This window comes from Acipenser ruthenus, chromosome 23 (genome assembly GCF_902713425.1).
Source record: "Acipenser ruthenus chromosome 23, fAciRut3.2 maternal haplotype, whole genome shotgun sequence".
NCBI classification, from domain to species: domain Eukaryota; kingdom Metazoa; phylum Chordata; class Actinopteri; order Acipenseriformes; family Acipenseridae; genus Acipenser; species Acipenser ruthenus.
This window is the reverse complement of record NC_081211.1, coordinates 27,264,056-27,278,195: the sequence shown is the minus strand read 5'-3', so window position 1 is coordinate 27,278,195 and position 14,140 is coordinate 27,264,056. Positions and strand designations below refer to the sequence as shown.

General features: G+C 39.4%; 1 protein-coding gene across 1 annotated transcript; it reads left to right on the top strand.

Annotated features, from left to right (window-relative positions):
* Positions 1–236: 236 nt before the first annotated feature.
* On the top strand, positions 237–13,804 carry LOC117413450 (melatonin receptor type 1A-like). The gene is made up of 2 exons (XM_034022654.3): positions 237–688; positions 9,082–13,804. Exons 1-2 carry the CDS (start codon positions 499–501, stop codon positions 9,849–9,851), a joined length of 960 nt encoding a protein of 319 aa, XP_033878545.1. The 5' UTR covers positions 237–498; the 3' UTR covers positions 9,852–13,804.
* The last annotated feature ends 336 nt before the right edge of the window (positions 13,805–14,140 follow it).

The window sequence follows — 14,140 nt, the reverse complement described above, 5'->3', positions numbered from 1 at the left end:
CTTACACACCGCGTTTTCAGAACTCGACCAGGAAAGCCTGTCTCTAGACTAGAAATGCAATACAATGTTTTCTAGCTGTTGTTTCAGGTCCTGACTTGTCTATCGACTTATTTAAATTCGTTTATTATTATTATTATTATTATTATTATTATTATTATTATTATTATTATTATTATTATTATTATTATTATTATTATTATATTTCGTATTTGATCATGTTGCTGAGATCTGAAACAACAACAGAAACGATATATTGAATATTAAAACAAACAGGCAGAAGCATACATAGAAACGCTAGTAGTATTAGTCCAAAAACCAGGGTGTCTTTCTTTTGCTTTTTACTTGGTCCGCACATTTTGAATGCGAAGTTCATGCAGCGCATTTTATGACTACGAAAATAAAGCTCGTGCACTAATCGAAAGGTGGAATGCTCATTTTTTGAATTTTGCTGGTTTGAGGCGCTGCTCCTAACCGCCGGCTCGTGCAAGATGAACTGACATGGCTGAAGGAAGCAGTACAGCCCTGCTGAAAAACATTTCATCTGGATATCAGGACGAGGATGGACTCCGGATTCCCTGGGTGATAACTTTGCTGGCTACGGTTCTTATCACAACCATCGTGGTAGACATATTAGGCAACCTGTTGGTCATAGTCTCGGTCTTCAGGAACAAGAAACTCAGGAAAGCAGGTAAAAGAAAACAACTTTTTCTTTCTTTCTTTCTTTCTTTCTTTCTTTCTTTCTTTCTTTCTTTCTTTCTTTCTTTCTTAGTTCTACACTTAGTTTAGCCCATGTAATTAGCCAGCAGAAAATGTATACCTACAGTAGTTCCTGACTTAAAGAAATACTTTTTTTTTTTTTTTTAGTCATTTGATGAACTGCCCCAGTCATTACACATTTTTAATGCAACTCCACTGATGTAGAACAACTGCTGCCCTCTGAGGACTGAGTGCAAGTGAAAGAGTTAAACCGACCACACACTCATGTGCTGTACACTGTACAGTATTTGTGATAGGAACTCCAAGCTCCCAGAGATGAAAGGGCAATGCATTAATCTGTCTTGCCTTTGTCTGATCTTCTGATCAGGGGTTATAGGGTTTAGTTAGAATCCTCAGACACTTACCCTAACTTCCACTGATATACAGGCTCTTGAGTCCTATATGAAGCACCACAATACAGATCTTTTGAATTATCCGCTTTAAGGGTGTTAATGGGTTCAGAAAGACTGGAGAGACAGCCTGCAGTCTTAGGCAGAAGCAGGTACAATAACAAAGGCAGCATGTTGATGTGCACTAACACCACAGCTTCAGCAGAACATTACTGAAGATGTGATGTCTTAGTGTAGCTGCTGCTATACAGTCAGCCTGTAGAACACCCTCTTTGGGTGTCTCTTTAAGGACTGTCTGATAACTACTATGGCTCTTTTAGCAGAAAAGTCTGGACAGCTCTGCTCTCTACTGCATAAACAACAATACGGACATTACATTTTTACTGTGCATCTCATTGTTATCTTTTCCAAGACTCTGTACAATGTACAGCTATGGCCAAAAGTTTTGCATCACCTAGAATTTTATTAGGATTGAGATTTAAAAAACAAACAAAAAAAAAACAAAAAAAAAAAACTATATAACATAATTTAGATCTTTTATTGAACAGCATGTAATCAAAGAAATTACAAAATGATATTGGAAAAGTCTACCAGAAGCCATAATAGTAGTACAGTATTTAGATTTTGAAATGTCACATTTTTCAATTTGGGTCAATTTTTTGTTAAGTATATGTAAAACTACAAAGTGGTATGTAATTCAATATGTTATTATTTGCTTCCTGAAGCAAAATCTGTTAATTCTATAGGGTGATGTAAAACTTTTGTCCATAGCTGTATATGCTGTGCACTATGGTAAAGTCGTAGCTGACTGTACCCACTAAAATGCCTTAGTGATGCCACCGTTCCATAATGATAACATGTGCTTTGTTCTCTCAAGCTCCATTTCTATCAGCTCTGTAATCTGTCAGTCATTAGTTCCTTTGAAAGCTCAACAAAAGGAGAGACAACAAAAAAAGATTGATGTATGATGGCCTTTTCAGATAGTTAACAGCGAATGGCTATGGCTCCTGTGCAGGTACCTCTGAAAAAGATCTTACCTTTTTGTGCAACTAACAATCCTCCTATCTTTACTGCAATTACAGCAATGTAGAACAGAGAAAATAAAAAAAAAGGTTTTAATTGAGCAGTCAACCAATAATCATTTTTTCTGTCTACAAAGGAAACATGAGATAACGACGAGATGACAGTATAAACAAAGACTGGGAACACCACAACCCTGTCACATGGATCAAAATGAAACACTCTGGACAGTTAAGGGCACTGCTAAGTGGCCATGGAAATGTAATGCTTTTAGGAAAGAATGAATAGCAGCCTCCTGCAGGGGTGTCAGGATCTAGGACAGTGTGTGCACCAGGACTGGGTAGGGAGCATGCCTGACGGTATATAATGAACTCGGCAGACAATCCCTTCAAGTCATCCAGCTCAGTAGTTGTTAAGTGAGACTGCGATCCTCAAAGCGCTTGTGAGGTAATGGCTTGAGTCTAAAACCAGAGAAGTGTGGGTGCTTGCCTAATTGAATTAGTCCTCCTTGGCTGAAAGCCAGAAGGATACATTAAATGATTTTATGTCTTCAGAACAGGTTGATTTGATTTTGTCCCCCAGTAAAATCCCTGCAGTTTGAGCATGGTTTGAATCCCACCGGCACCAACTTTCCAATTGAGACGATGATGTTATTGTGTTTTGTGTTTTGACTGAAGGTCACGTGAGATTCTAATGAGAGGGGGAGAGAGAGAATGTGGTGTAAATGGAGGATGTTGGTTTTGCTGTTACTCCTTATGGTATTGGTGTAGAGATAGTATGTCCAGCCTATACATGTGTAGGCTTGAGACTGCTGCAGAAGGGAACCGATTTATGTATAACTCCTGAGATATAATGAAACCAAGTTCTAAACCAAAAAGTGGGTTCGTGTTCCCTCAGCATTAGCCCTGACTGGTAGAAATATGTGTTACCGGTGAGCATTTTAATAAGAAAAAATATTAAAAAATAAAAAAAATATCAATTTGATTTGATCTCAAAGCACTAGCCTTACAGTATGATATGCTTCGTTTCCTTAGACAAATTGAGCCGTTCTGTATCAGTTGCCATGGAGATGAAATTAACCAGTTTTTGATTGACAAGAGCTGACAGATGAGGAATGTTAAGTACACTGGTTCATGTAGATACACTAACCTCAGCAATGGGTTTGATGGGTCGCAGATTTGTAAGTGTGAAAACACTTTGTAAGCGTAGGTGCACATCCCTACCCAGCTAACACTGAGGTGTGCTGACAGGTTTCACATTATCACATTAATAACAGTCCCACTGGAACGCGCAGATACCAGAGTACTGTACACAGACTCTACAGCTGTACTCCCATGGTATTATCTTTATGCCTGTGTTCATTAATAAGCCTTTGTAACTTTACCTTTCAGTCTGTGTGGATTTGTTCATAAAAGACCCGCTTCTTGACATTTTGGTACCATTTAACAGCATGCTTCCTTTTGGCATGTTTGTTCACACAGGTGGCTTGTATACTACTGTATAGTATATAAAACAAAAGCACGAATGTGTACAATATAGAACATACATCACATCTTTTTAATGATGAACAACCTGTATTTTAAACACAGTAATTATCCTAATAAGGTTAAAAAGGATATGCGTCACTTTCCTAACATTATGTCTGAAAGTCTGATTGAGTAGCACCACAGAATATAATTAAAGTACTGTAGAATCTTAGTTATACAAACACCAAACTAACAAACTGACCAGTCAACCCAACACCCCACCTTAGCCAAATGTTTGCAATCGCTCCACCGTTTGCACAATGCAACCAGACAGGCACTCCTATGAAGAAGGAATCATTACTGTACAAACAAATGCATCCAGACAAAGGTGAGGCAGATTTCAAAGCAAGTTGGGTCAATTTTACTTGGAACATTTTACTGTAGTTTTAAACAAAGCTAAGGTTTTGTTCCCCCCAAGACAAAGGAGGTGGAACGAGTGAGAAAAGTATTCATTTTGTTTAAAATAAAATTAAGATAAACACTACCTTAACCCATTTTTCGTTTTTCGTTGACGATTCATTTTTGATAGTTACAGTTTCAATGTCAAGTAAAATTTGAGCCTTTTCTCACATGTAGTACTGTACAATTTGAAAGCCTTTCAAACTATAATAATATAAATATTGCATTACTGAGTTGTGTCCTTGTATTATTCACCAGATGAAAGGTGTTGATAACAGGTGTACACATTTATTAAAACCGTGATAAATGGCCATTTCAGAGTTAGGAATAGCCCTCATTCCCATGGTGTTTGTGACTGAGGTTCTGCTGTAATCCACTGCAACGTCGTCCAGAACAGACAACTATATAGTTGTCTCCCAGAAAAGCTGAACACTTACATGTCAGCTGTGCTGTATATTTCAATGAACAGAAAGGCTGATATGTTTAATAGGCCATTACAACTGCCCTAGTTCTGTACAATGTGAAAGGTGTTAGCTTCTCAGCTTGTATGCAATCAGACAGTACTGTCAGAGGATTGCCGCTTCTTGTTGGCAATCGATTCAAGTCATGAACACAGCCCAGCTCCTGACACCCCTTAGCTGCCTTGTCGGGGGAAATTAGCTCATTTTGAGTGACGTCTTGACATAACCAATCAGATAACCCAGCCAAAGTTGGACAAAAGCTATAAAAAAAATAAATAATGTGATACAGCATTTCATTGTTATGCGGATTATATTTATCTCAGCTGAAAATATTCCGACTACCTGTCTTGCTGACATTAAGCAATGAATGCCAAAAAACTCTGATAAAACACAGAATCAACTAAATAATATGAATCCATCTGATTTCACATTTGGTAGTTTCTCCTCTGAGCTGAAAGGTGAAATGAGAAATTTGGGTGTCATTTTTGATACAGATCTTTCATTCGAGCCACACATCAGGAATGCAGCTAACGTGTCTTTTTTAATTTAGGAAATCTTGCTAAACTAAGACATTCTCTTTCGCTGCAGGATGCTAGAAAGACAGATGCATGCATCTAGGATTGATTATTGCAATGCTCTTTTCTCTGATATTTCAAGTTGCGTTTTATCGCAATTGAAGCTTGTGCAAAATGCTGCTGCCAGAGTTTTAACAAGAACAAAGACGACTGATTGATGGACTGAAAGCAATAATTCACTATCGCTGAGTATATTACCCTTTTACCTCCTAACATTTGAAATTTGAGCAAGTTAGTGGCGCTCCAGTACTTCAACATTCCCAGGGGAATATGAAGGTTGATTCACAGAATATGAAGGGTGAGACAGATGTGTTATTAATAAAGTTGAACATCAGCCAGAAAGAGCCATCTTCACTTCAGTGTAACCTGTAAAACATAACCACTGGAGAATGGAGCATGGCTATTCCTATGTGTTGTTATTTCAGCGTTAGTCTTGCACAACAAGGAGCCTGTTTTTAATGACCACTGGGCTAGGTAAGTCAATGCAGTATGAACAAGAAGGACAAAAATAAGTCGGTCTTCAAGGGTTAAAATAAACTGGGCATGGTCTTTTTAATCTTTAAAGGATTTGATGCAGTGACAACGTCACCGAATGCACAGTGTTCGTGAGCGCACTGTGAATATGTTTTTTTTTCTTCTTATTGACGGATAGTTACTGCAACACGAGAGAGCAGGCAGAAATCCCTTGAGAAATCAGGGAACAAAGTGAAGTTCGACCAGTGCGGAATTGAAAGACTTTTTCATTAAGCCAATTGACAGGGGCTAAGTGGCAGCATCCACAATTACCAGGCCCGGCTCATTTCTTCCTCAATGGTTGTGACACTGCAAGCAAAGCTCTTAAGTGGTGTGAACAGTCCTGGAGGTCTGGAGGTTTTTGTTTTTGGAACATCGATGACAACCAAAAATGTAGCGATTTAAAATAATTAAGTCATTTAGTGACTGTTGTGTGCTGTGCCTGTGGTGTAAGGCAAGTGACGGGAACATCTCAGCTCAGCTAAGATGAGCCTCTCACTTGCTAATCCTTAACATGTCATTCTTAAACCAGCATGAAATAACTGTATGTGCTGTTATTATTAACCTATAACTCAGCCCTGCCATGCCAGCATTTTAGTCTATAATCCATGAGATGGTACTCTTCCAAAAGCAGCTCTCTGCATGACTCAAAGTTCAAGTCCCTTCTGTCTAATAACTTAAGAACTTCACATTTCCCGGGGTTTAGATAGCACAAGCTTTTCCACTCCGAATGCTACTGAATTTGTTCTTTGCTGCAGGTGAAATTAGTCTTTTAGTCTTCAGTGGATGACAGCGGGCAGCATGACAGAACCACCAAACATACCAGGGTACATCTTTGCTATGCCATTGAAAGTTAATTAAGTATTAGGTTACAGTAACCAGTGACTGGACATTTAGAGTTGCAATCACATCTCTGCTGTCTAAATGCCCAGTCTCTAATTATACAGACAATTCACAATGCATATCCTGGTGGAACCTGGAGTGGATTAATAATGGGTTTCATTCTGGGTTTTTTTTTTGGTTTGTTTTAAGGAAATTAAAACCAACTTCATTTTCAGGCATGACATAGGGGAAAAAATTGGGGCATGGAGACATGGGGGGAAAATATTTTTATGGGGGCTTCAAAGGAGAGATTTCTTTCCAGCTTAAAAATAAAAATGACACTCCGGTTTATCCCCCCAGGTCATCTCTGGATGGGAGACGAGCCAGTCTGCAGGAACTGTAATTAAAATCCACCACGTTCAGACTCAGCTGAATTATTAAAAAAAAGAAGAAAACCAGGAAGAGGCTGGAGCCAAAAAAGCTTTTACTTGTTTCATTTGTTCATATTAACATTAATGACAGACACACACACAGTAGTGACGAGAAAGTCAGCAGCTTTCTTATACATAATGAGCAATGATGCCTGAGCAAACACTGACAACAAATGTGTTGTTTAGTTATGTATATCGCATAAACACACACACACACACATGCATTTAAATATTCTCAAACTAGATCCTTAAAACGACTTTCTTGTAGGCAATGATCTCAATTATTTTCAAAGATTTTGCTCCAGGACTGTAAATTCAAATATAAAACATATATACCTTATTTATAACAGTGACAGCCTTTGTAATTTTCAGCCTCCTCCGGCATACTGTCAATCATTTTCTTTTTTAATAGTTTCCAGATCAGTAGGTCTACTGACCCAATATGTTTGAATCTCTTCTCCCTGGTGGAGCCTTATACTTCTCAGGAGGACTGAAATCAGAGGAACTTGGTAGCCAATCATACATCCATTTAACATGTTCTGAACAAAGTCCTTCTGCTCCTGTAGTGGTGATATAGATGATACTTTGGATACAGCTCTGATACTTTTGATACAGATACATTAACTGCATGCAGTTACACTGTAGTTACCATTTACCAGTAATTACTATATGCACATACTGATGGCAAGAATGTAACTTTCCTGTAAGGGTAAGAGTAAGTACAGAGTGTCCAATAGTTCTATTCATTTCTAGTAACTCTTTCTTCCAACAATGGATTGTGTTCAGCTTGTGTTAGGTGCCTCTCAATTACACTTAGCTAGATTGTAATAAAACAGTAATTACATATATAGTTCATCAGTTGTAATTTAACTTTAAGTTAATTGCAAAATGAACACGTTAGACAGTTGCTGTATTTCGTAATGAAACTGTTTAAACATGGGGTTGAGTATGTACACTGTAATTACCATGTAACCACATATGCAATTACAGTGTAATTACAGTGTACTTACTGCATAGTTACTGACACTTTATGTAAAATATGAATGGTTTTCTTAACTATAAAATAACACTACTGAGCAGGAAGATGGCCCGCCTGAGTTTCCTAGTAAGTGGACTGTGTCCAGCTAACTTAGAATGGAGGTCTCTAAATGGTGTTCAATAACATGCAAATGAGAATAGCTTTCTAGCACATTTAGAGTGTTTTAATGTGACAAAAATACATTAGAAATAAAGACAGAGTAGCAAAGAAAACTATAATGAAGCACTTATTGTACCACACAATAATTTTACATGTACATAACTAAAGAATCCAAAACAACTCTGTAAGTCTTGACGGTATATAGTTATATAATACATTTTTGGTTGGAGCACGTTGCAAGTGCAGCACATCTCTACTGCTCCTGCCATGTGTGAAATTGAGAATGGGGAAAGAACTTAATGTCAAGTGCTGTTTCTCGTCACTTTCCCTTTCTAAAGCATTAAGCTGATTGCAGCGCTGACCTGTTATGTAATTTCACTGAGGCACTGTGCAGCAATTGTATCGTTCTTTCCTTTTTTGTTTAAAAAATGAATACATAACGGGCTCCCGAGTGGCGCATCCAGTAAAAGCACTCGCTAGAGTGCAGGATGCGCTCTATAGTCTGGACGTCGCCGGTTCGAGTCCAGGCTATTCCACAGCCGACCGTGGACGGGAGCTCCCAGGGGGCGGCGCTCAATTGGCCGAGCGTCGCCCGGGGGGAGGGAGAGTTAGGTCGGCCAGGGTGTCCTCGGCTCACCGCGCAGCAGCGACCCCTGTAGTCTGGCCGGGCGCCTGCGGGCTTGCCTGTAAGCTGCCCAGTGCTGCGTTGTCCTCCGACACTGTAGCTCTGAGGCGGCTGCACGGTGAGTTCGCAGTGTGTAAAGAAGCGGGCGGCTGACGGCACACGCTTTGGAGGACAGCGTGTGTTCGTCTTCGCCCCTCCCGAGTCAGCGCAGGGGTGGTAGCGGTGAGCTGAGCTTAAAAAATAATTGGGCATTTCAAATTGGGGAGAAAATAATAAAAACTAATTGGCAACGACTAAATTAAAAAAAAAAAAAAATGAATACATAATTATTATATGTGTGTTAAATGAACCCTCCGGTGTTCCGAGCAGCTCATTAAGAGTATGATTAACTCTCGAAACCTTGCCTGCTTTACACTTCTTTGAAAGGCTGTCTTCTAATCTGCTACACCTTTGTTATCCCTGCAGGACATGCCTTTGTGGTTAGTCTGGCTGTAGCAGACCTGGTGGTAGCCATCTATCCGTACCCTCTGGTTCTCTCTGCCATTTTCCATGACGGCTGGAGCCTGGGCTACATCCACTGTCAGATCAGCGGTTTCCTGATGGGGCTGAGCGTTATTGGCTCCATCTTCAACATCACGGGCATCGCCATCAACCGCTACTGCTATATCTGCCACAGCCTCAAGTACGACAAGCTCTTCTCTAACAAGAACACCGTCTGCTACGTGATCCTGGTGTGGGTCCTCACCATCCTGGCCATCGTGCCGAACTGGTTCGTGGAGTCCCTGCAGTACGACCCCCGCGTCTACTCCTGCACCTTCGCGCAGTCCGTCAGCTCGCTGTACACAATCACCGTGGTGGTGGTCCACTTCATCCTGCCCATCAGCATCGTGACTTACTGCTACCTGCGGATCTGGATCCTGGTCATCCAGGTGAGGCGACGCGTCAAGCCGGACAACCGCCTCAAAATCAAGCCCCACGACATCCGAAACTTCCTGACCATGTTTGTGGTGTTCGTGCTCTTCGCTGTGTGTTGGGCACCACTCAATTTCATCGGGCTGGCGGTGGCCGTGAACCCAGGTCTGGGCCTCGCCATCCCAGAGTGGCTTTTCACGGCCAGCTACTTCATGGCTTACTTCAACAGTTGTCTCAACGCTGTCGTGTACGGGGTTCTGAACCACAACTTCCGAAAGGAATACAAGAGAATCGTAATGTCCATTATTAAGCTGCCTTGCTAAAAACAAAAGTGGAGAAAAACTAACCTGCAATTTTGTGGTCAGGAAACATTGAAGAGCAGCCATGTGTTGAGTGTAATTATGTAAGACGATCATAGTTAAGAGCATGCTGAAACAAAAAAACAAAAGCATTGAATGTAAATAAGAAAATGCAGTATTTATGTCATGTTTTATTGTATCTTTCACATGGTGTCAGTGCATTATGGGAACTTGAACATTTATTCAGTGCATTATGGGAACTTCGAACAACTTGTTTATTATTCGGCCACTTGGCTGTTTTATGGTTGATATAAATAAACAGATAATCCTAAGTGTAAGGCCTATCAAGGCTTAAAATTGCATTGATGTTTATATTCACCAAAAGCAGCCCCCCCCCCCCTCCCCTTACAACATGCTTCTACAGGCATCATGGAAGAACGGGTTAGGAAGTAAGAATGTTGACTACAAACTCCATTTCAACTCACAAACCACAACAGAAATTACCTAATATATATATTGGTATAGTGCCAAAAGACATTCATTAGTACAACAATAAAAAAAGAAAGAGAAAAACACTAAAATTAGATGTTTAATCAACCATCTGAATTATTTTAAAACCACACTGAAAAGGCTTAAGTCTGCCCTTGGTCCAATCAGCAAAAGGCAACTCCAGGCTCAATGAAACCAAAGTCTGATAGGGGATTCAGAAGTGATTAACTCTCTTTTGAAAGCTAAATCCCTCCAGTATCTTTATCCCAACACATGCACTACACACGTTTCTGTGGTCTGCCTAGTTGTTCTACCAAATGCAGAACTCCAGATAATGGGGATGCAATTCATTTCCGATTCATGGTTTAGCACCTTGGATTTGTAAGGATAAAACCATTCATACTCTAAGCTTTTTATAGCATTAAAACATTAGATTTAACATACAATTTTTGTAGGCATCTCCGTACCGGCAATACATCTTTTAGTAGTATTTTTTAACATGCTTTTCCAGAGTTATACTATGCATTTACTGTAGTTTACCATGTTTTTTATATGCTTTACCAGACCTCTCTGTGCTTTACAATGCTTCCCTATGCTTTACCTTTGCTTTCTGACCCTTTGCTATGAGTAGTACAATAAAAAATAAAATAAAGTCAGCCCAGCCTCCCAATCATGCAAATACAAAAATCATTTTTTTTATTGGCAAATGACATATCTTTAATTGGCAAGCTAAAGCTCTGAGTGTGTGCCCCCACAGCTATCGGCATGTTCAGAGGAGGCACGTAAAGCTTTATGACTATGGCTTCTAATATCCAAGGGAATAAAAAAAGGCCCTTTGACAGTGGATGCACCAAAACATCCTAACTGATCCGAAGGATGCCATCCATCTACAAGTGTGAGAAACCGTGCATTCTTATCTTGTTACCTTGACTTTGAAAAACTTCATTGAGTCTGCAGGCATCAGCTGCAAAGCCCTGAAAGAAACCATAACAAAATGAACTGGTCTGTGAATTGCTTAGATTGTATTTGGCAATTATTCTGTGCACAAGTTACAATGCAGATTGTATAAATGACTGAAAGCTGGTTCGATTAAAAACCTGGACTGCTAAAGGCTCTTAGGCACAATCCAATAATGCACTTAGAAGTTCCCATAATGCATCATTCTGTAAATTGGTTCCACAAAGACCGCCACTTGCCGAGTTTTGATTGGTTCACCTGTCTACCATTTCTGCAAAGATCTTTGAAATTATTTTGCTGAAATATGTAATTTAGTTTTTTCAACACTGGGCTTGCCATCTGTACTATACCGCGATAATCAACTGTATACATCAAAGCAGTGTCATCATCTACTGCACTTATATCTACTTCAAACACTCACTTCAGAAACTCTTTTGATCATCCTGTACCCTTTAGGAATAACGCATAGATGTATTTGAGCAGCAATCCCAGGATGAGCACAGATAGGGGATTGATGCAGCCCATTGCTGTCAGATGCTCCAATAAAACATACAGCTGTGGCTTATGTCAGCAGGGGAATAGGCTGATTAAATAAACTCCTAAGTCAGGTAGACAAGCCATTTTGGCTAATGCTTTGATATTGAAAAATTAAGATGAGCCCATCAAAACCCTGATATTGCAGGTCGCCCTGGGCGGAGTTTGGAACATTGTTGGAACCATTGTATCAATGCTTAGAATGTTCATATTTATAATATTAAAAAATAAAAGAGCTAGAAGGTAACAAACCACCAGATTTAAATGTTACACATTTATGTTAAATTAGTCAAATTTATAACTGCCTGTATCAGATTAAAAGCTGTGACCCAGGCCTCTTTGTAACATAACATTTTATCACAGCACACACACAGGGACAAGACCTTAATTACTAATGTTCACCATGTTACTGTATATCATTAAACTAATCATTAAAAAAAAGTACATTGAATGTAAATATTCTAGTCACACAAGGGCATAACTTAGTTATTTGACTTCCTTCTCAGGAACACTGAATAGCAATATTCTTTAATGGTACCATTCCCAACACCACCATCTGGTCTCATTGTATGCTCATTTTCAGTCAAAATAGTCTTTGCAATTCACCCTGAGCAAAATTAACCAAATAAGCTAAGACAAGGAAAGGAATAAATTTCGATGTCTTACTGCAGACACACACTGAGTATATAAAAAAAACTAATAACAAGCAGTGAAGTCTTTAAATTAGCCATACAAGTTGTTTTACAAATTGCCTCTTAGTGTAAAAACCTTGAGAAAGATGACCCATGAGGGGATCAGAATAATATCACTCAAGTTATTGGTTTCTCATTTTGTAACATGGAATTGTGTCCCTTTCACTTACAGGATTTTATTTTACTGCATAATGTTCTTCTATTTCCTGAGGGGGAAGAACACCTGTTAACAACTGATTTGTTGTTTTGTTTTGGTTTTGTAACTTTAACATAGTTATTTTCCCTTTTCAAAAAAAAAAATTAAAAACAGAATAAATGATAGACTTGCGTAAACCTAACAGGCCCTGCTAGTGGTACAAATGTTTACTGTAGAGCCCACAAGCACAAAGACAGGCACACACACACACACTCTCTGCTAGAACTTTTGCAGTGGTGTTTACCTTCCCAGGAGGATGTGTGTTATGTTCAAAGTGTGGAAACTACTCTGTGGTTTTACATCAGCACGCTGAGTAGTTCTGCAGACTGTTCTGAAACAAATGAAAAAACAGAGTTTAAACTGTAATTCCCTCTGCGCTTGAGCTGTGAAAAAACACTTCTTTATAAATAATCGTCTTACAAATGAAAGGAAGGAAGAGAAGCAAAAATCCTGTTTTCTATTGCCTTTTCATTTTAAGGTTTTTACAGTCTTTTAAGGTTTTTACAATGGAAGATTGTGGTGAACAGTTATAAATGAAGACCAGGCTGCATGTTGTCTGAAGACTTAAACAACAGCTTCAATAATCTGAAGATATGACATATGTATATTAGGGAAGCCATGAAAGTACAATTGCCTGCTTGTCTTGACCTAAAATGTTTGGTTTTGAATGGAGCACTATGGGATTGAATACTTACAAACTGCTACAAACAAACCCATCTTGCACTTGCGTTAATCAAAACTCAACAGTGACGTCATTAGAAGATTCATTCAGTCAAGGAAGACCACACTGTGACATTAAAGATCTGAAGTTGATGCAGACTTGTATTTGTAGTCCACTTAGGCCATGGACATTACATTTTAGCATCATCACACTCTTCCTTTTTTTCAGGTTAATATTTGCAGCAGCGCCCTGTGGTACACATGCTCATCCAGAAAATGTGCTTTATACTGTACAGGCAAATCAAGAGGAAAGCAATGTGTGGTTGTCTTCATTAAGCCGTATACCCTTCAGAGACTGCCATCACAGAAACGCTTGCAGTGTCATGACAACAAGGCGTCTTTGCTCTGTGTTTCTATTTGGTTTTATTTCTAATGATACCCTAATAAACACCAGCACTGTAAACAATGTGGTTTTGATTCGTGCAAACACACAGTAAGGGAATGTCTAATGGGCGGCTTTTGCATTGACATTCAGCCATTTTAAAAGTAGAGGAGCGAGAGCACAGAGCTACTGCAGCTGGGCAGAAGCCTTGCTTTTTTAAGTGTGTTGCTGAAAGGGCTGGGTGATTTAGACATCCCCAGCAGTTCTAAACTACCTTGGATCAATCTGTCATTCCTAGAAAGCAGAACGAAGAGAGACAGGCTGTCACCGTGAACCTCAATAACCAGGGAAGCACTCACATAAACAATTAGACCTACGAGCAGTGTGTAGGGATCACAGAAAA

Coding starts and splice junctions, on each gene's coding strand:
- LOC117413450 (XM_034022654.3), top strand. CDS start 499: ATGGCTGAAGGAAGCAGTACAGCCCTGCTGAAAAACATTTCATCTGGA. Junction 689..9,081: donor CAAGAAACTCAGGAAAGCAG/GTAAAAGAAAAC, acceptor TTATCCCTGCAG/GACATGCCTTTGTGGTTAGT.